Here is a 23,247-nt window from a genome sequence, read left to right as displayed (position 1 = left end):
TTCACATGTATGTAGTGGGTTATACCACTCAACCAGAAGCAATGGGCTGTTATATGAACTTTATGTTGCATACAAAGATCATCTTGCCCAAAAGATGTATGCAATTGATACATAAAAACCAATTACAAAAAAAATGAGAAAGAGGATACAAGAAAAAAGAGAAGTAATGAGGAAAAAAGGTTGAGAAACAAATAGGAAAAGAAAAAGAGAAAAGAGAAAATATCAAAAGAGTAATTGTGAAAACCAGTGAGGATAAAAAAAATTGGAGGGGAGAGTCATAAAAAATGATGAGTGCTTTGACAGGCAATATCTAATGTATTTTTTAGCTTTTCTCTTTTTCAGGTACATTACTGGACAACCTTAATAAGTAAGCTTTTTTATCAATGATACCCAGCTCCTCACTTGTGGTCTACCATTTCAATTTCATTATATGAAGCTCTTTCAACCGTTGATTCATTGCTGCATAGGTTTTGATTCTCTACTGATGATGTCCTGTTTACTACATGCTCTTCATGTTGTTTTATATGCTATACAATCATTTTCTGGATCTATTTACATCATCGGATTACTGTCCCTTTATTTCTAAATTACTGGACATCTATCACCCATAGGAAATGGCTGTATATTGGACCCTTACTAACAATATCGAAGCTACTGTTGGCTGCTTGTTTCACACTGTGTGTGTTTGGGTCTTCATATGTATGCAGTGGGTAACGTTACTCAGCCACAGATTATGGTCTGTTATATGTACTTTATATTGTATATAAAAGCCATCCTTCCCAAAGGATGTACACAATTGATGCATGAAAAAATAGTTATACAAAAAATGAAAGAAAGGAAAAAAGAAAAAAAGAAAAGAAAAGAGAAGAAAAATTGAGATACAAAAAGAAAAAGAAAAAGAAAAAAAAGGGACAAAATCAAAAAAGCAACAGTGAAAGCAAGTGAAGACAAAAAATCGAAAAGTTTCGTAGAAAATGACAAGTGTTCTGACAGGAAAGATCTAACACATTATTTAATATCTTTTTTGCAGGTACACTCATGGAGAACCTTATTATGTAGGACAATTATCAGTGATACCCATATCCTCATTTGTGGGCTACGGTCTCAATTTCATTGCATGAAGCCTTTTCATCTGCTGTTCTGTTGCTACATAAGTCTTACTCCTTTGCTGATGATGTGCTGGTTGCCACCTGTATTTTATGCTGATTTATATGACCTCCAGTCATTTTTCTGCGTCTATCTTCTTCGTCGGATTACTGTGTTTTCAGTACTATATATTATTTCATATTTATTACTGACAGGAGGAAGAAGTTTGGGCGCTCTACTATCATTTTCTTGCTAACTTTTCTATCCAAGCTGCTTCAAGTGCTTTTGTGCCAAGTTTCCGTGCTATCTTATTTCAATCAATGGGTAATTGATAATGATGAATGCTCTTACTCCATTATGATTGAAGGCTTTTTTCTTCAAAACCACACATGTCGCCTTCCATATAGATCTTCGTGCTGCTGGCTTATTGCAGCATGTAATTTATTTTATCAATATTATTGACGGGAAAGATAGTTAGAGATAGTTAGAAGCCGTTAGTTTCATAGTTGTAGGCTGTTAGTTAGTTGCATTCCTAGCTGAGCTAGCAGGATGTAGTTGGATTGGTAGTTAAGCAGTTGTAGATCTTGCTTTGTATAAAAAGACCATACACGTGAAGCAATGTAATTTTTTGATTCTCTCATTTTCTGTTTGTTTCTATTTTTGGATTCTCTATTTTTCTCTGTTCAATAGCTACATCATAGTATCAGAGCTATAACCTGTGTAGCTATGGAGATCCAAATTTCGTTACTACAGAGATCGGTTGTTTGATATTTTGATCTGAGAGTTTGTTCTTCTAGATCAAGGTAACTGTCGATCTGAGATCTAGAAGATGACTGAATTTGGAAATACAAGCAATGCTGCGAACAGATCTAGAGATGGAGTCCTGAATCTTCAGAATTTTGATAGTCCGAGCATGATTCTGATGAGTGCTCCTTTGAATGGCACTAATTACTTGTCTTGGAGTCGCTCAATGGTTATAGCTTTGAGTGCTAAAGACAAATTAGGGTTTATAAATGGCAAGATTGAGAAATCTGAAGTAGATTCAGAAGATTTTGAGAAATGGCAAAGAGTTGATTGTATGGTGATTTCATGGATTCTTAATGCAATTTCTAAAGATCTAGTAGAAGCTTTCTTGTATGCTACCAGTGCTAGGGAACTTTGGACAGAAATTGAACAAAGGTTTGGGGAAAGCAATGGTCCATTGCAGTACCAAATCATGAGGGAGATTAGTTCTTTTGCTCAAGGAAACTTGCCAATTGCTGTTTATTTTACCAAGCTCAGAAAGTTGTGGGATGAGTTAGCCTGCTTAAGGCCATTACCAGCATGTAACTGTGGTGTAGCGAAGCAAATAGCTGAGATAGACGGACATGATAAGTTGATTCAGTTTTTAATGGGACTAAGTGATAAGTATGATCATGTGAGGAACCAGATTTTGCTAATGGATCCTTTGCCAAATGTTAATAAAGCTTACTCTATAGTCTTAAGAGTTGAAAAGCAAAGAGAAATTCATGAAAATGTTAGTGATCAGATGGCAATAGTGGTTAAGAATTACAGCTCCAAGAAAGAACCAGGAAGTGGAAAGATGCAACAAAAGAAGGGTGACGTTACCAAAAAGGAAGACAGATACTGTAATTACTGTAATAGAGCTGGTCATGTCAGGGATACATGCTTCAAGTTACATAGATATCCAGACTGGTTCAATGAATTTAAGCAGAAAAGAAAGTCTCAGGCAAATATGGCAGCACAGATGCAAGACAATCCATTAGAGGAGACTGATCAAGCAGAAACTACCAAGGGAGATAACTGGAATGCAAGCTTAATTTCTGTTGTGCAGCAAGAAATTGCAAGTACATGAAAGAAAAGTCTGTTTCTGATACAAACTGCTCTAACTTCTCAGGATTTGCAGGTAACCAGTATTCTCATTGCTCTTTCGGTAATGATAACATAGAAAAAGGTGTATGGATAGTTGACACAGGAGCAACCTCACACATGACATATGACCTAGCCTTATTTGAAACCAAAGTCAAACCTAACATTGAAATGCCTGTGTATTTACCAGATGGAACTACCCAAACTGTAAACCATTTAGGAAACATAAGCCTTAGCTCAAAATTAAAGCTCACAGATGTGTTGCACATTCCTACCTTCAAACATAACCTATTATCTGGGAGCAAATTAGCAAAAACCTCCAACATAAAAGTTATTTTTTTCCCTAATCATTGTGTTTTGCAGGACCTATTGACTGAGGAGGTACTTGCTGTTGGAATGATGAAAGGGGGCTTGTATAGAGTGGACAACACTTTTTTTCAGTCCGTTTCTTGTTCACCTTCAACCCTTCATGTCCCTAGTACTACATGTAATTACGATTCCTGTAATAAAGTCTGTGATCAGTCATTCATATGGCATTATAGACTAGGACATGCTTCTAAAGCAGCTTTAAACCATATACCAACAGTTGATAGTATGTCAAACATTTCTGATTGTGATCTCTCTCATGTTTCAAAACAACAAAGAATACCTTTTCCCATTAGTACTACTTGTTTAGAGAAATATTTTCATTTGATTCATGTTGATTTGGAAGAAAATATGCAGTAGTGCTACGTATGTAATTTTAAAAATTTTGTGCAGTGAAAAAGAGAGATTAAACTATTTAATTTAAATCACATGCATAAAATCTAATTTAGACTACCATGTCATGATCTATGATATGAAATAACATGCATTTTAGATCTGAAAATAAAAATTCGCATTGATCTTATCGATGCTGAAATCCTAGATCTAACTATTAGATCTAACAATATGATCAAGACAGGTTAGAAACAATTACCAAACTAATTGAATCTTTATCTCCTCTAGTTCAACACTTGAAGAAGATATTCCTCAGATCGCTTGCAGCCACATGAAGTCGTCTGGGCTCTATAGAAAATCTACGCGAAGACTGGCGCAGATCAGGAGCTTGGAGGTGCTAGCCTGCAAGCAACTTCGATGGCTGATTTCTTCCTTCTTCTTTAAGCACCTTGGACACTCCAAAGCAATAGAATATCTAGAGGAGGAAGAGAGGAAGAGGAGGAGAGGCTCTGGAAACAAAAACATCAGCAAGAGGAAAAGATATGTGATGCCAAAGAGGAGGAGCCACCCTTTTATAGACTTGGAATTAGGGTTTTCATCCGAGGGTGCCATAATCTCCATGCCAAAATGCTTTTGGCATCCCAAAAAATTTCAAAAAAAGCTCCTTGGCATAGAGAAGGATTCTGGTGTCTCACACGCCAAAGATCTCTCTAAGAAAAATAAAGAAAAAATAATATGATGCCAACAACCTTCTTTTTATGAAAAATCCTTTTCTTTATTTTCATCTTATCTCTAATTCATATCCCATTCGAATTAGGCAGGAGATAAGAGTACAACTCAGCATCCATTGCCGCCCACCCTTATTGGGCCCACTCCTTTGACATCAAATGGCTCAAGCCAAATCCAATTTGGTGTGGAGAAATTGGCATGGATTCAGGTGTGGTGCAAGAGATAAGGATAGAGTCACAGTTGATTGGGACTCTTCATTTCTAATCTGATTCTAATCTAAATCAAATTTGGATTGAACCAAATGATAGAAATAGACTTAATCCAATTAGAAACTCAATTATCTCAACAAATTTCTAACCCAATTAGAAATTAGCTGAGTCCAAACCCTGATCGAATCAGGATCAAATTTTTTTTGTAATCGGACTTGATCATATCAAACCCAATCAGAGTCGAACTGAATCTAATTCAATTAGACTTGATCCAAAGCTCTTTATTCAATCAAATTGAGTCAATTAGTAATCTAATTACTAATTAATTTTTCATAAATAGTAAAGTCTCAGTCCCAGTGGGATTGTCCTTCAGAATTTCAGTTCCAGTGGGACTCCTTACCAGAGTCACAATCTAATTGGACTCTTCAGCCATCAGATCTGATCAAATCTTCTAATGCGTATGACCCATAGGTTCGAACGTAAACCGGTAGTATAGGAATAACTTTCTATATCAATCGATGTAACCATCTAGCAATGGTGACCCGATGTCTGGATAGCTCAAAGTATTGTAAAGCAACATTTCAGAATCTACTGACGTATGGTTACCGTATAATTCATCCCTTTAACCCTAATGCTCAAGGTGACTTAGGATTTAATTGTCAACCCTAATTTAGTCGATCACACTGTATTTCAATCTTTCAAATCCATCACATAGATTATCCTGATCAAGATTTTACTGAATTGAAATATACAGATGCATATCTCCTACTAATTCAGAGGGGTCAATTCTATCTTGACTCACATACCGACTTGATAAGTACTTGACTGCACTCAGTGTCCTTCCGTCACTGATTTAAAAATTCAGATGGTCCGATACTAAAGTACAGTGAGTTGCTTACAAGTCACCGTAGTGATTTTCAGTCTGAGGGACACTTATATCCATACTTTTCATGAGCTACTCTTGACAGTAGAGTGCTCGGCATATGGTCACGTTCAATACGAATGTACTCCTACATTCCATCTACATGTCATAACAGTGTCTCCATACTTCTTGGTTAAGAGGATAACCAACTCATATGGTACACAACGACCTATACTTGATATTGCTATCGTCCTATTAATAGTATATCATTTGATCGTGAATATTTTTAAGGACTAAACTACAAATCCTCTTTTGTCGATTTATTATAGTCCCAAGGACTTCATTACAACACAGGAGTTCAAAAATAGATAATTTATAATAAAAATATCAAATAAATTTTAATAATAAAAATTTATATATAATTTACAAGAATGAGCACAATCATCAACAGACTGACGATTGACTTTGGAACATATTTTTCAACAACTCTCACTTGGACTAAAGTCAATCAGCACAGTATCGTATACCCATCTTCGATTTGTGATCATCAAACTCTTTGATTTTGAGAGCTTTAGTAAATAGATCGGCTAGGTTCTCTTTTTCATCGATCTTCTGAAGGTCGACGTCATCTCGTTCCACGATTTCTCGGATAAGGTGATAACAGCGCAGAATATGCTTGGTGCACTGATTGGACCTCAGCTCTATGGCTTGAGCAATGACTCCAGTATTGTCACAGTATAATAAGATAGGGCCATCAATGGAGGGTGCCATTCCAAGTTTATCAATGAACTTCCACGACCATACAGCTTTCTTTGCAGCATCGGATGCCGCGATATACTCCGCTTTGCAAATAGAGTCAGCCACAGTATACTGCTTAGAACTTTTTTAGCAGATTGCTCCATCATTTAGGATAAAAATATATCTCAATACTCTCTTTCTATCATCATGGTCTGATTGAAAGCTGGAGTTAGTAAACTCCACTAGTTTCAAGTCAGTTTCATCATACACAAGCCATTGATCTTTAGTATTTCTCAAATACTTAAGAATGGTCTCTACGACCTTCCAGTGGTTCTTTTTTGGATCAGACTGATATCTACTCACTATCCCTAATGAGTATGTCACGTCTAGTCTCGTACATGTCATGGTGTACATAATAGAATCTACTGTCAAAGCATATGAAACTCTACTCATACGCTCTCTTTTTTGAGAAGTTGTCGGATAATCCTTCTTCGAGAGAGAAATTTCATGGCTTTTTGGAAGATAGCTTTTTTTGAAATTCTTCATGCTGAACCATTTCAGCATGGTATCTATGTACGTAGATTGAAAGAGTCTGAGTAGTCTCTTAGATCTATCTCTATAGATCTTCATCCCTAGGATGTAGGCTACTTCTCCCAAATCTTTCATGGAGAATTGTGACGATAGCCACACTTTTATTTTCTGTAATGCAGGAATATCATTTTCGATTAGAAAAATATCATCCACATGCAAAATAAAAAATATAATTATTAAATTATTAGTCCATTTATATATGCAAGGTTCTTCTCTATTTTTAACGAAGTCATACATTCTGATCACTTTATTAAAATGTATGTTCCAACTCCGAGATGCTTGTTTCAATCCATAAATGGATCTCTGAAGCTTGCACACCTTAGACTCGTCTGTAGATGTGAACTCTTCAGATTGTATCATATACATCTCTTCATTCAGCTCTCCATTTAGGAAAGCTGTCTTCACATCCATTTGCCAGACTTCATAGTCTAGGTGTGTTGCTATCGCAAGCATGATCCGAATGGACTTGAGTATTGCTACAGGAGAAAACGTCTCGTCATAGTTAAAATCATAATGCTAACGATAACTCTTGGTAACCAAATGGGCTTTATAGATCTCCACCTTTCCGTCTGCACCCCTCTTCCTTTTAAAAATCCACGTACACCCTATGGGTTTAACCCCTTCAGGTGAGTCAACTAATGTCCATATATCATTGACCTTCATGGACTCCATTTTAGATTTCATGGCTTCAAGCCACTTATCAGAGTCGGACCTCTGCATCACATCCATATAGGTGATCGGATCCTCATCGTTCTTATTGAGCTCAACAGGATCCCCATCCCGAATCAAAAAATCATAGCATCTATCCAGCGATATAGTATTCTATTAGATCGCCTTAAGGATGTTTGTGTATTGGGCTTCGGATTTGATCTCATCAAATTCGGTTCAGATTCAATTATTGGTGTCGGTTCTTCTATCTGTTGAACTTCATCAAGCTTGATTTTAGAGTCACTTATTCCTTCACTAAGAAATTATTTTTTCAAAAAGTGTGCCTTATTGCTGACAAATATCTTTTGTTCAGCAAGCAGGTAAAAGTAATATCTCCTTATTTTCTTGGGATATCTTATGAAGTTACATTTATCGGACCTAGGACTAAGCTTGTCAGTTTGTAATCGTTTAACATAAGCCGGACACCCCCAGACCCTAAAATCAGAAAGGTTCGACCTACGCCTTGACCATTTTTAAGGACTAAATGATTGTTGAAAAATGTGTCCCAAAGTTAATTGTCAGCCTATTGACGATTGTGCTCATTCTTGTAAATTATATTTAAATTTTTATTAATAAAAATTATTTAATATTTTTATTACAAATTGTCCATCTTTGAACTTCTGTATTGTAATGAAGTTCTTAGGACTATAATAAATTGATAAAGAAGGATTTGTCTTTTAGTCCTTAAAAATGTTCGCGACCAAATGATATGCTATTAATAAGATGATAGCAATATCAAGTATAGGTCGTTGTGTGCTATATGAGTTGGTTGTTCTCTTAATCAAAGAGTGTGGAGATACTGTTATGACATGCAGATGAAATGTAGAAGTATATTCATATCGAACATGATCATATGTCGAGCATTCTACTGTCAAGAGTAGCTCATGAAGGGTATGGATATAAGTGTCCCTCAGGCTGGAGACTATCATGGTGACTTATAAGCAACTCACTATACTTTTGTACCAGACTATTTGAGTTTCTAACTTAGTGACGGAAGGACACTGGGTACAGTCAAGTATTTATCAAGTCAGTGCGTGAGTCAAGATGGAATTGATCCCTCTGAATTAGTAGGAGATATACATCCGTGTATTTCAATTCACTAAAATCTTGGCTAGAATAATTCATATGATGGATTTGAAATATTGAAATATAGTGTGGTCGACTAAATTAGGATTGACAGTTAAATCCTAGGTCATCTTGAGCATTAGGGTCAAAGAGATGAATTATACGGTAACCATACGCCAGTAGATTCTGGAATGTTACTTTGCAATACTTCGACCTATCCGAATATCGGGTCATCATTGCTAGATGGTTATATCAATTGGTATAAAAAGTTATTCTTATGCTACCCACTTAGGTTCGAACCTATGGGGTCATACACATTAGAAGATTTTGTGATTACCCGACCCAATTGGGCCCAGAATCAATCCACAGCCCAAATAAAAAAACAAAAGAAAAACAGAGGAGAAGAATCCCGAAGGGAGTCTTCTTCCTCCTCTCACCGGCTCCCAATCAGAGTCGGAAAGAGCCCCCCTCCGGCTCTATTTAAGGAGGAGAATCCTCCTCTCTCTCTCTCATCGAAGATTCGAGACCCAGTCGGCGGCAATCGTCGGAAAACCACCGTGGAGACCGTCCCTGTGCCATCCTTTTTTTGCTTGCCGGAAAAGCCTCATTGACGTCGAAGGTGAGCCTCCTCCCCTTCCTCTCTTCTCCTCCTTTCTCCCCGTGCCCGTGTGCACGATCGTCAGTGACCGGAGTTGTCGGATTTTTTTGAAAAAGAGATTCGGTCCCTTTTGAATGTTTGGGCATCGGTGAGCGCCGCCGGCCACCGACTTGGCCTTCCTCTTGCCGCTGGGTCGCACCCCCTCCTGCCGACGGCCGCCTCATGCCGGTTGCACCATCGGTTGGCCAGCCAATAGGGGATTGTGAGATCCCCTATTTCGGCCCAAAGGAAGCCGGGAAGGAGAAAAGAGAGAGAAGAAAAAGAAGCAAAAGAAAAAGAAAAGAAAAAGAAAAAGAAAAGAAAAAGGAAAAAGAAAAAGAAAAGAAAAAGAAAAAAATACATATATATAATAATAATAATAATAATAATAATAATAATAATAATAATAATAATAATAATAATAATAATAATAATAATAATAATAATAAAGAGAGAGAAAAAGAAAAAGAAAAAGAAAAAGGAAAAAAATATAATAATAATAATAAAAAAATATATGTGGGAGAAAGTTTCTCTCATCTCTCTCTTAAGTCTTTCTCTCTCTAGAATTGAACTTTCTCTCTACCTTCTCTCTACATTTTCTCTCTCTAGATTTTTTTCTTATTTTCTCTCTCTAGACCCTTTTATCTCTTTTTATGAATTTTATCTCTCTAGGATCATTCTCCCTCTGATTGTATCACAGATCCTAGGAGAAACTTGAGATAAAAATATGATAATCTGAGACTGCTCTGAAATTCGTGCAGTAGATCGGATCCCGATCCGATCTTTCTTCGAAATTGATAACATCGATCATGGTTAATCCATATTAAGTCATCTTGATATAACCTCTGATGATCTCAATCATGATTGCCACTTTTGAAAGATACGAAGATTCTCTCTCCACTTTCTCTCTCTACTTTCTCTCTCATGATTGACTTTTTCTCTCTAAGAAGGTCTATGAATCCTGTACCGAGTCATGCCTTCATCTTTTAGAGACTCATATTGACTCTAATAAGATGATCCAAAGTTGCTTTGATATCTGTGCTGTATGTCGACCTCATTTGGCCATATCAAGTATTTTTCAAACCTATTATTAAAGAATCCTATTGATTGATCTTGACCTTAATTCGATCTGTGCTTCATGAATTCTTGATCAAGTCACTTAAATCTGACCTACAGATCAAAGATCCTGAATTATCCTGGTATCTGGATGGTCCGACACATCCGGTCAACAGTCCTCTTTCTTTATGATTTAATTTTATTATATTTATGAAATAAAATTTAATAATGATTTGATATTTTAAATAGGATTAGCTGATTCTTCTAACGAAGTCTAAAGATCTAAGATGAACGAGGTAAGTGGATCTTATGTTTCTTATTTAATTTTAAATGATCATATTTTTTTGTAAAGAATTGTTATTGATGAAATCATAATTTTTCATAAAATAAAGATCGTCATATGTGATATGAAAAAGCATGTTTTATTATGAGCATTGATTTCATGAATATGTCTTATGAAAATAGCATGATTATGAAGCATTAATTTCATTGTTTTTTCATCTATGTATATGTATACTTTACAAAAAAGATATAATGATTTCAAAGGCTCTCAGATGGTTATGAATGAATCCTTTCGGGAAGGTCGACATCCGGAGCTAGCATCCACACAAAACATAGCTCTGCCAGCAGGTATAAAGTTGGCACATGAATTAAGAACTCTGTCGATTAAGAAATATGGCCCTATCACGGGTATAATAGTGACCTTAGCATAAATATCTGTGAGTAATATTTTAAAATATGATATGAATACATGATGAAAATGATTTACGATTCATGATTGTAAAATATACATGATTTATGCATGCATGATGAGTTTATAACTTGTTTTGTTATATGCTTTATGAAATACTTTATTTTGTATTACATGTTATTTTTTAAATATTATATTATCATGAAAAATTTATGTTTGATCTGATAAGAAAGTGCAAGTTCTACTTACTGGGCTAGTGTAGCTCATATTCTTTTTATTTTTTTTGTTTAAATAGAAAAATAAGGTTAGGATCGGCAAAATGAATCCAAGCTTGAAGATCGGCATAGCAAGCTGAAAAATTTCGTAACAAAAGTTTAATTTATTTTATAATCATGGATTTGTAGTTATTTATGAATGTTGAGATTCGGATTAGTACTTGCTTTTGGATTTAGATACTCTGAACCAATATTGGTTCGATTATTTGATGAATAATAGAATTGAATCTTTTTATTTGATGGATTTTAGATGATTATGATGGATTGACTTCGTGTTATCGGGGGTTCCATCCCTCGGTAGCATGGCCGTGTTATGTCCCGGATTTGGGGCGTGACATTTTATGGTATCAGAGCTTAGGTTATAATCATTAAAAATTATGATATAAATGATATAAATGATTAGGACATGAAAGAATAATATCAGAGCTTAGGTTTAAGATCATTGAGATTATAAAGTGATATCAAAACTTTATGAATGATCAATAGGATGTGATCGAGTGGAGTATAATGGATAATATCAGAGCTTAAGATTATGATCATTAAGAATGTGATAGAATGATATAAAGTTTAGATTATGATCACTAGAGAATATGACTTAAGTGATATTTGAACTTAAGGTTATTATTATTCGGGATTGTGACTTTAGTGATATTTGAACTTGAGGCTATGATTATGAGGAACATGATAGATATAAAAGAAAGGATTCAATAATTTGATTTCGAATTAATAGGTATTATGATAAAATTTATGCATAAGTGGCATATGATGTCTATAATAGAATTGACGAGTTATATCTTAGATTTCAATTAGTAAGGTTGATCTGAGTACGAGAAGTATTGACCCTAGAATGAAGTGGGAGGTATTGATATATTATGTTAGGTATATTTGATGACATTGGAATGCTAAACCTATACGGATAAAGGACACGATAACTTTGCTGATTTTGATGTTAATTTTTTTTTGCAAAGAAAAGTTGGTTTGAAAGTTGTCTAAATGATTGTAAGATAAATCGAAGGTTAACTCAAATTAATTCTAGACATATTGGATTCTTGAGGAGTGGTGAAGCTTATGTAATAAGTTCAAACATAGAAGATGGATGAAGATTTAACTTTGATGTGCTATGCCTAAGAGATAGTAATGACAAGGAAACCTTAAATTTTATCCTAAATTTTATATAAAATCTGAAAGTTGGATCTATCTTTGATTAATTTAATATACAAAGATATTTTTATTTTTGATAGATTTAGATAATTTGGTAAGTTGAGATCAGAGTGCGCAGCAAAAGCGTGATGGTCTGAATTGATTAGAAATATTAATCCTTTAAATCAAAAGATATTATGAAATACGTTAGTTATAAATAAGGAAGAATTTTTTTGATAATAAATGGATGCTAGAGAGAAAATCTATCTGATCAAAGAAAGACTCAAAGCAGCACAGGATAGACAGAAGAGTTGGGCAGATAGAAAAAGAAGAGAATTAGAATTTCACTTCGGTGATCATATTCTTCTAAAAGTATCACCTACAAAAAAGTGTCATGAGGTTTGGGAGACATGGCAAGCTGAGTCCGCGATATATTGGACCTTTTAAAATTTTAAATCGAGTAGGAGATGTTGCTTACGAACTAGCCTTACCACCAGATTTATCCAAAGTGCACAATGTCTTTCATGTTTCACTACTGAGAAAGTTTGTACCTGATCCAAACAGTGTGATAAGTATGAGCCATTGCAAGTTCATGAAGATTTAACCTATGAAAATTTTTTTTCTCTGAATTATTGATCGAAAAGAGCAAATTCTAAGACGGTGTATCATTCCGTATGTGAAGATTCACTGGAGTAATCATGAAGAGAGAGAGACTACATGAGAGCTTGAAGATGATATGAAGATGAGATATCCATACTTATTTAAAAATGAAGGTATGTTAAATTTCGAGGACGAAATTTTTTTTAAAGGGGGTAGAATGTGATCATCCGGCCCAATTGGGCCCAGAATCAATTCACAACCCAAATAAAAAAAAAAAAGGAAAACAGAGGAGAAGACTCCTGAAGGGAGTCTTCTTCCTCCTCTCATCGGCTCCCAATCGGAGTCGGAAAGAGCCCCCCCTCTGGCTCTATTTAAGGAGGAGAATCCTCCTCTCTCCCTCTCACCGAAGATTCGAGACCCAGTCGGCGGCAATCGCCGGAAAACCACCGCGGAGACCGTCCCTGTGCCATCCTTTTTTTGCTCGCCGGAAAAGCCTCACCGACATTGAAGGTGAGCCTCCTCCCCTTCCTCTCTTCTCCTCCTTTCTCCCCGTGCCCGTGTGCACGATCGCCGGCGACCGGAGTCATCGAATTTCTTTGAGAAAGGGATTCAGTCCCTTTTGAATGTTTGGGCATCGGTGGCCGCCGCCGGCCACCGGCTTGGCCTTCCTCTTGCCGCTGGGTCGCCCCCCTCCTGCCGACGGCCGCCCCATGCCGGTTGCACCGCCGGCCGGCCAGCCAACAGGAGATTGTGAGATCCCCTGTTTCGGCCCAAAGGAAGCGGGAAGAAGAAAAGAAAGAGAAGAAGAAGAAGGAAAAGAAAAAAAAAAGAAAAAGAAAAAGAAAAGAAAAAGGAAAAAGAAAAAGAAAAGAAAAAGAAAAAAAAATACATATATATAATAATGATAATAATAATAATAATAATAATAAAGAGAGAGAAAAAGAAAAAAAAAAGAAAAAGGAAAAAAATATAATAATAATAATAATAATAAAATATATGTGAGAGAAAGTTTCTCTCATCTCTCTCTCTTAAGTCTTTCTCTCTCTAGAATTGGACTTTCTCTCTCTACCTTCTCTCTATATTTTCTCTCTCTAGATTTTCTTTTTATTTTCTCTCTCTAGACCGTTTTATCTCTTTTTATGAATTTTATCTCTCTAGGGTCATTCTCTCTCTCTGATTGTATCACAGATCCTAGAAGAAACTTGAGATAAAAATATGATAATCTGAGACTGCTTTGAAATTCGTATAATAGATCGGATCTCGATCCGATCCTTCTTCAAAATTGATAACATCGATCATGGTTAATCCATATTAAGTCACCCTGATATAACCTCTGATGATCTTAATCATGATTGCCACTTTTGAAGGATACGAAGATTCTCTCTCCACTTTCTCTCTCTACTTTCTTTCTCATGATTGATTTTTTCTCTCTAAGAAGGTCTATGAATCCTGTACCGAGTCATGCCTTCATCTTTTAGAGGCTCATATTGACTCTAATAAGATGATGCAAAGTTGCTTTGATATCTGTGCTGTATGTTGACCTCATTTGGCCATATCAAGTATTTTTCAAACCCATTATTAAAGAATTCTATTGATTGATCTTGATCTTAATTCGATCTGTGTTTCACGAATTCTTGATCAAATCACTTAAATCTGACCCACAGATCAGAGATCCTGAATTGCCCTGGTATCTGGATGGTCCGACACATCTGGTCAACAGTCCTCTTTCCTTATGATTTAATTTTATTATATTTATGGAATAGAATTTGATAATGATTTGATATTTTAAATAGGATTAGCTGATTCTTCTAACGAAATCTGAAGATCTAAGATGAACGAGGTAAGTGGATCTTATATTCCTTATTTAATTTTAAATGATCATATTTTTATGTAAAGAATTGCTATTGATGAAATCATAATTTTTCATAAAATAAGGATCGGCATATGTGATATGAAAAAGCATGTTTTATTATGAGTATTGATTTCATAAATATGTCTTATGAAAATAGCATGATTATGAAATATTAATTTCATTATTTTTTCATCTATGTATATGTATGCTTTACGAAAAAGATATAATGATTTCAAAGGCTCTCAGATGGCTATGAATGAATCCCTTCAGAAAGGTCGACATCCGGAGCTAGCATCCATACGAAACATGGCCCTGCCAACGGGTATAAAGTTGGCACATAAATTAAGAACTCTGTTGATTAAGAAACATAACCCTGTTACGGGTATAATAGTGACCTTAGCATGAATATCTGTAAGCAATATTTTGAAACATGACATGAATACATGATGAAAATGATTTACGATTCATGATTGTGAAATATACATGATTTATGCATGCATGATGAGTTTATAACTTGTTTTGTTATATGCTCTATGAAATACTTTATTTTGTTTTACCTGTTATTTTTTAAATATTATATTATCATGAAAAATTTATGTTTGATCTGATAATGAAGTGCAAGTTCTACTTACTAGGCTAGTGTAGCTCATATTCTTTTTGTTTTCTTTTTGTTTAAACAGAAAAATAAGGTTAAGATCGGCAAAATGAATCCAAGCTTGAAGATCGGCATAGCAAGCTAAAAAATTTTGCAACAGAAGTTTAATTTATTTTATAATCATGGATTTGTAGTTATTTATGAATATTGAGATTCGGGTTAGTACTTGCTTTTGGATTTAGATGCTCTGAACCAATATTGGTTCGATTATTTGATGAATAATAGAATTGAATCTTTTTATTTGACGGATTTTAGATGATTATGATGGATTAACTTCATGTTATCGGGGATTCCATCCCTCGGTAGTATGGCTGTGTTATGTCCCAGATTTAGGACGTGACAGATTTGATCAGATCTGATGGCTGAAGAGTCCAATTAGATTATGACTCTAGTAAAGAATCCCACTGGGACTGAGACTCTGGAGGAAAGTCCCACTGGGATTGAAATTTTACTATTTATAACGAATTAATTAGTAATTAGATTACTAATTGACTCAATTTGATTGAGTAAAGAGCTTTAGATCAAGTCTAATTGAATTAGATTCGGTTCGACTCGGATTGGGTTTGATATGATCAAGCTCGATTACAAGAAAAATTTGATCCTAATTCAATCAGGGTTTGGACTCAACTAATTTTTAATTGGGTTAGGAATTTATTGAGATAATTGAGTTTCTAATTGGATTAGGTCTATTTCTATTATTGGATTCAATCTAAATTTGATTTGGATTAGAATCAGATTAGAAATGAAGAGTCTCAGTCGACTGGGACTCTATCCTTATCTCTTGCGCCACACCTGAACCCATGCTAATTTCTTCACGCCTAATTGGATTTGGCTTGAGCCATTTGGCATCAAAAGAGTAGGCCTAATAAGGGTGGGCAACAATGGATGCTGATTCATAGTCTTATCTCCTGCTTAGTTCGAATGTGATCCGAATTAGAGATAAAATGAAAACAAGAAAAAAAAATTTTCATAAAAGAAAGGTTGTTGGTGCCATATTATTTTTTTCTTTATTTTTCTTGGAGAGATCATTGGCGTGTGAGACACTAGAATCCTTCTCCATGCTAAGGAGCTTTTTCTAGAATTTTTTGGGATGCCAAAAGTGTTTTGGTGTGGAGATTATGGCACCCTCCCTTGGATGAAAACCCTAATTCCAAGTCTATAAAAGGGTGGCTCCTCCTCTTTGGTGTCACATATCTTTTTTCTTTGCTGGTGTTTTTGTTTTCAGAGCCTCTCCTCCTCTTTCTCTCTTCCTTCTTCAGATATCCTATTGTTTTAGAGTGTCCAAGGTGCTGGAAGAAGAAGGAAGAAATCAGCCATCGAAGTTGCTTGCAGGCTAGCACCTCCAAACCCCTGATTTGCATCAGTCTTCGCGTGATTTTCTGTAGAGGCCAGATGACTTCATGTGGCTGCGAGCAATCTGAGAAATATCCTCTCCAAGCATTGAACTAGAGGAGATCAAGATTTAATTAGTTTGGCAATTATTTCTAATCTGTCTTGATCATATTGTTAGATCTAGTAGTTAGATCTAAGATTGCAGCATCGATGAGATCGATGCGAGTTTTTATTTTCAGATCTAAAGTGTATGTTATTTTATATCATAGATCATGACATGGTAGTGTAGATTAGATCTTATGCATGTAATTTAGATTAAATAGTTTAATCTTTCCCTTCTGCTGCACAATTATATGTTAACATTCAGTTATAGATACTTTCCTCACCATGGTTCATACCAGATACAATTCCATAGTCCAAACCATAAGAAGTGATCATGGTACTGAGTTCATCAACAGTTCTCGTGTTAAAATTTTTCAGAATAACGGTATGTTGTATCAAAGGTCTTGCACTTATTCTCCATAGCAGAATGGGGTGGTTGAGAGAAAACATAAACACCTATTGCAAGTGGCTAGAGCTTTAATGTTCCTATCTCATTTACCTAAACGGTTTTGGGGGGAATCCTTGCTTATTGCTACTTACATTATAAATAGGTTACCTACCAGAATCTTAGGATGGAAAACACCTTATGAGGTTCTTAAAGGTAAACCATCAGATTACTCTCACATGAAGGTTTTTGACAGTTTATGTTATGTTACCAATCTCTCACCTCAAAAGACAATTTGATTTAAGGGCACACAGATGTGTATTTCTGGGGTATCCTAGAGGTTATAAAGCTTTCAAACTTTATGACTTAGAAACCAAAACACTTTGTATCTCCAGAGATGTGGTTTTCAAGGAGCATATCTTTCCCTATCAACAACACAGAGAGCCTACATCTCTTTCACCTGTTCCCAATGCTGTATTTGATTCATCTCCTATCACTTCTTCTTTTCCTTCTTCTTCCTACATTTCCATGCCCGCTCCTTCACCCACAGAACCTGTTCTCACTTCTGATGATCTTGATTCTACTTCTTCAGTACCTAAGATTGTTACTCACCCCATTCTTACACCATCTACTATTTTCCCTACTTCCCATACTCCCACACCTTCTCCAACTCCACCACCACCTAGAAAAAGTAATAGACCTACCTCCAAACCTAACTGGCTAAAAGATTTTGTTGCCACTGTTCACTCTGACAGCACCCTTACACTTCCTGCTACAATTGCATCTGAAGCTCAATCAGGTTCTGCAGTATCCCCAGGTATATCCTTACCTTCCTATACCCTGCATACTCCTATTTTTCACCCTAATTACATTTTTTTTGTTGCAAATATGTCAACTATTCATGAACCAACTTCTTTTTATCATGCCAAGAGAGATCCTAAATGGGTTGAGGCCATGAATAAGGAACTTGCCGCTTTAGAGTCCAATGGTACATGGGAACTCACCACATCACCTGCTAATAAAAAGGCCATTAATTCTAAATGGTTGTTTAGGGTAAAGTATAATACAGATGGTGCAGTAGAAAGATATAAAGTCAGGTTAGTGGCTAAAGGATATAATCAATTGTATAGCCTTGATTATACAGCTAGTTTCTCTCCTGTTGCTAAAACAGTCACAGTCAGAATTTTCTTAGCTATTGCTGCAGTAAATCATTGGGCCATTCATCAATGTGATATCAACAATGCATATTTGCATGGTCACATAGATGAAGAACTCTATATGACACCACCAGAAGGCTATGATAAAGCACAACCAGGTCAGATTTGCAGGCTTGTCAAATCCTTGTATGGTTTAAAGCAGGTTGGTAGGCAATGGAATAAAGAACTTACTTCTAAGCTTCTTGATTTTGGCTTCCAACAATCCCTTCATGACAATTGCTTATTTACAAAGGGTTCTGGTGACACTTTTCTAGCTCTACTTGTTTATGTAGATGATCTCTTCATTACAGGACCCAATGAAGAAGCTATTCTTTAGGTAAAAAGCTATCTTCATCAGGTTTTTACTATTAAAGATTTGGGATATGCTAAGTATTTTCTGGGGGTAGAATTAGCTGGATCAGATGCAAGACTGTTCCTCAGTCAATGGAAATACATATTAGATATTTTACAAGATGCTGGGCTGCTTGATGCTAAATCAGCTGACTATCCTATGTCTAAAAGCTTGAGATTGACTCCAGATACAGGTGAATTGCTTCTTGAACTAGAAAGATACAGACGTATTGTTGGGAAACTATTGTATCTTAACCTCACCAGACCAGACATTATCTACGCAGTTCAAACTCTTAGTCTGTTTCTTCAAACCCCTAAAAAGCCTCATTGGAATGCGGTTCTTCATCTTCTTCGATACTTAAAGGGCACTCCTGCAAAAGGCTTATTTTTTCTCTCACAGAATGACTGCAACCTCCAGGAATTTTGTGATGCTTATTAGGCCACTGGTCCAACCACCAGAAGATCTTTAACAGGCTATTGTGTATTTCTGGGATCTGCTCTCATCTCCTGAAAATCCAAAAAGCAATCTACCATCAACAGATCTTCAGTCGAAGCAGAATATAGGAGCATGGCAGCCACACTTTGTGAATTACAATGGATCTTCTACATTCTTGCAGATTTTCAGCTCCCTTTCTCCCGTCCTATCCCTTTGAAGTGTGACAACCAAGCCGCAGTCCATATGTTTTCCGTGAAAGAACAAAGCATCTTGACATTGACTGCCATATAGTACGCCAACAAATGCTTCCAGGGTTTATTCAAACAGTTCATATTTCTGCTAAGTATCAGTTAGCAGACTTGTTTACCAAGCCTTTAACTTCTCACCTTTTCCACTTTTTCACATCCAAGATGGGATTGGTTAATCTTAACCCATCTCCATCTTGAGGGGGGGCTGAAGCATGTAATTTATTTTATCAATATTGTTGGCGGGAAAGATAGTTAGAAGCTGTTAGTTTCATAGTTGTAGGTTGTTAGTTTGTTGCGTTCCTAGTTGAGCTGGCAGGATGTAATTGGATTAGTAGTTTAGTTGTAGATCTTGCTTGGTATAAAAAGACCATACACGTGAAGCAATGTAATTTTTTGATTCTCTCATTTTTTTGTTTGTTTCTATTTTTGGATTCTCTATTTTTCTCTATTTTTGGTATAAAAAGACCATACACGCTTTCTTGAATTAACAAAATCCTAAAAACTATATGTGTGAGAATAAGCAATGTAAAAACTCTCTATATTCTCACAACGCCCCTATTATACAGTGCACTTATAATTTTTTAAGTTTTGAGCTATTGTCAAAATGCTTCTGGCAAACCTCTCCTATTAGTCTTTTCAATAAATTTCTCCCCAAAAATCATACCTCTTGGGTATAATCAAAAAAATCATGGCCACTTGAATTATAAAAATTTTGCTTATATAATAAGTTTGGATCCTAAAAGAAACTTAAAGCCAACAAAATCCTCAAACCAACTACTGTTTTCAATTAGGGGTTCTCATCAGTCAAGAAATTGGTGGTTGCAATTGTCACACCCCAAATCCCATACTTGAATTGGTCATGTGACATGGCCGCATGTTCTCTAGAGTAAAATTCTAGAGCATATGTAAGGCCTAATAAACTGAATTAGAACACTTAACATCAAAAGATAAACAATTAAAACAAATAGTTGATTGTGAATTTTTATCAAAATTGAGATTATCCAAAATACATGGTTCAGATATCCCCAGTATCCGATAAAAACTTATCTATTACTACCTCTCATTAAAAGTTCCAAATCAATCCCGAATAGCTAGATGTTCTGCGGCTTTTAAAAAAAATAGAAATGATGATATGAGCTAATAGCTCAGTAAGAATTTTCTAAACACACACGCCAATATAAAAAGATAATAATTTTTTAATAGATATATTTGTTAAAAAATAATAAATCAAATCTCAATAATTAACAATTGAATACTCATATGCCCAACTCAATAATGCTATCAGAATGTTTATCAAGTTTCAATATATGACAGTTTAGATGAATATAATACTCCATCAGTAGCAGCCCTGATATGCTCATCATGTATAATTGAGTCGACAAATTTTTATTCAATGAGGATTTCACTTCAATTACTAATATTTCTATTAACATCAACACCAAGCTATTATTCTCATTTATTACTTTATTGTAATTTGTATAATGTAGATTGGATCAGAGTTTCTGGCATGTGGACTGTTCACGGTCATGTCCTGCCCGTGACTGACCATACTGAAATACCACGTTCTTGCCTATGGAGAGGCCATACTGATGAAAGTACCACGTTTCTACCTATGGTGAGGCCATACTAATAAGAATACCATGTATCTACCAGCGGTTAGGCCATATTGATAAGAATACCATATATCTGCACGTGGCTAGGCCATACCGATGCCATGACTAGTCCAGATGCTCCGATTTTAATTTATTATAATTCATTCCTTTCATTTTATTATTATTATCACTTCATAAATTTAGACATTTGCTATACTTATACAAATTGTATAATTTAGGATCATAAGAAATCAAAGTTTACTGTACATGCGCATATATAATGCCATAACTTCTAACATATGATATCAACCATTCATAATTGATGCAGGTGGTTGTGATTAGAGCTCCTTATCTCTTGCAGTAGCAAAATCCAACCGACGAGTCAATTCAATTTGCCACACACTTTCTAACGGGCTGACCTATGACAGCAATACAACTTATGGCAGCGACAAGAAGGAGAAGAAGAAAAAAGGAAGAGAAGGGAGAAGAGGGAAGGAGAGAGAGAGAGAGAGAGAGAGAGAGAGAGAAAAGAGATTTTTTTTTTTTTACTGTATCTTTCCATTTCTTTTATTTTCCTCTTTTCCACCCACTTACACACACATCCTTGCGCGCGCGCACACAGACGCACCCACTCACACACACAAGGGAGGAAGAGGGTTCGGATCTCCTCTTTTTTTTTTTTTTCTGTGTTTCCTACCAACAACACACACACTCATAGTGGGGAAGGGGGGGAGAGAGAGAGATGGGGAGGGAAGAGAGTGCGTGAGGGAGAGAGCTGGGACGGGAGAGGGGAAAAAAAAAAAAGAAAAACAGAGGAGGGAGTGAGCGCGCAAAAGAGAAAATGGGAGAGAGAGAGAGGGCGAAGGCGCGCACGAGAGGGAGAGAAGAGAAAGAGAGGAGGAGGGATAGAACGTGGGAGGAGGGAGAAGGTTCCAAAGTGTTCTTTCTTTCTTTTTTTTTTCTCTGTTGGTGAGGACACGCATCCGCTGCCAGGGATGGTAATCGGATCAGATTAGATCGGATACAGGTCGGATAAAAAAATATCAAATCTGAATTCGATCTATTTATTAAACAGATCATATTTTCAAACCTGAACTCGATCCATTTAATAAACAGGTCATCCGATCTGATCCATTTAACCTGTTTATTAAATAGTTAACCTATTTATTCGATCCGATCCGATCCGTTTAATCCATTTATTATTTAATCTGTTTAATAAATAGCTAATCTGTTTATTTGATCTGACCCAACCCGTTTAACCTGTTTAGATACAGAGATAATCAAAATTAACATGGATACAGAGTGAGACAGAAAATTATATGCGCACGTAGACAGACGAAGACCACAAAATCCAGATAATTAACAGAAATAGGGAAGCTAATTAATCTTTCATACCTGGACCATTACATACATCAATTAACTAGTATTTGGGCAACTTGATTTCTGCAAAACTGTTTGTCTTGAGACTTACATCAACAAGAATGAGAATAATTACAATAAGAATAATATCTAAATCAAAGAATGCCTATATCCATCGTCCATTTTTGAGAGGGAAAAACTGATAACAATGAGCAATCAACTTACTGCCAACGAGTAAAGACCAGATCACACAAACCTCTCAGGAACCCTAACGTAAATCTAAGAAAAAAATCAGTAAATCGATTGCATAAATGAGATAAAATACAAATGACTATGAAATCCCAGAATAATAGATCAAATCACTATGAAATCTCAGAAACCCTAATGTAAATCCAAGAAAAAAATCCTCGGATCTAGATCGAACACCAACCACAGAGATCGGAGGGGAAAACCAACCCCAGAGATTGGAGTAAAAATCCTCGCGATTCCTTCGAGTTTGCCATCATCGTGATGTCGGGTGTCACGACGGCTAAAGAATAAAGATGGAGGCCAAATCCCGATTGGCGCTCCCATGATGAGGGGAGACCGGGGAAAAGCACCATCTAAGGGAGGAGGTTGAGGAGGAGGGGAATACCTGAACTTTCTCTGAGTTTCCTTCAGCACGACCGCGAACGGAGAGGAGTCGGTAGTAGACGGCCACCTATTGCCGACGGTGGAGAAGACAGTGGGGGTTCATCGGTCGAGAGGAGGGATGGAATGGAAACCCTAGAGGGGATGGAATGGA

At 36.0% G+C, this 23,247-nt stretch overlaps 1 protein-coding gene across 1 annotated transcript; it reads left to right on the top strand.

Annotated features, from left to right (window-relative positions):
* The first annotated feature begins 1,915 nt into the window (after positions 1-1,915).
* On the top strand, positions 1,916-18,814 carry LOC140859320 (uncharacterized). The gene is made up of 5 exons (XM_073260978.1): positions 1,916-2,933; positions 2,984-3,162; positions 3,319-3,442; positions 17,162-17,281; positions 17,538-18,814. The coding sequence occupies exons 1-5, from the start codon at positions 1,916-1,918 to the stop codon at positions 18,812-18,814; spliced, it is 2,718 nt and encodes a 905-aa protein (XP_073117079.1).
* The last annotated feature ends 4,433 nt before the right edge of the window (positions 18,815-23,247 follow it).

Source organism: Elaeis guineensis, chromosome 7, assembly GCF_000442705.2.
Source record: "Elaeis guineensis isolate ETL-2024a chromosome 7, EG11, whole genome shotgun sequence".
NCBI lineage: Eukaryota > Viridiplantae > Streptophyta > Magnoliopsida > Arecales > Arecaceae > Elaeis > Elaeis guineensis.
The sequence above is the reverse complement of the archived record's forward strand: the minus strand, read 5'-3'. Positions and strand labels throughout refer to the sequence as shown.

Excerpts from the sequence above, each read along its gene's own strand:
- LOC140859320 (XM_073260978.1), top strand. The coding sequence starts at position 1,916 with ATGACTGAATTTGGAAATACAAGCAATGCTGCGAACAGATCTAGAGAT. Across the intron at positions 2,934-2,983 it reads TGTGCAGCAAGAAATTGCAA|GATTTGCAGGTAACCAGTAT; the intron begins GTACATGAAAGA and ends CTAACTTCTCAG. Across the intron at positions 17,282-17,537 it reads TAAAATTTTTCAGAATAACG|TTTATGTTATGTTACCAATC; the intron begins GTATGTTGTATC and ends GGTTTTTGACAG.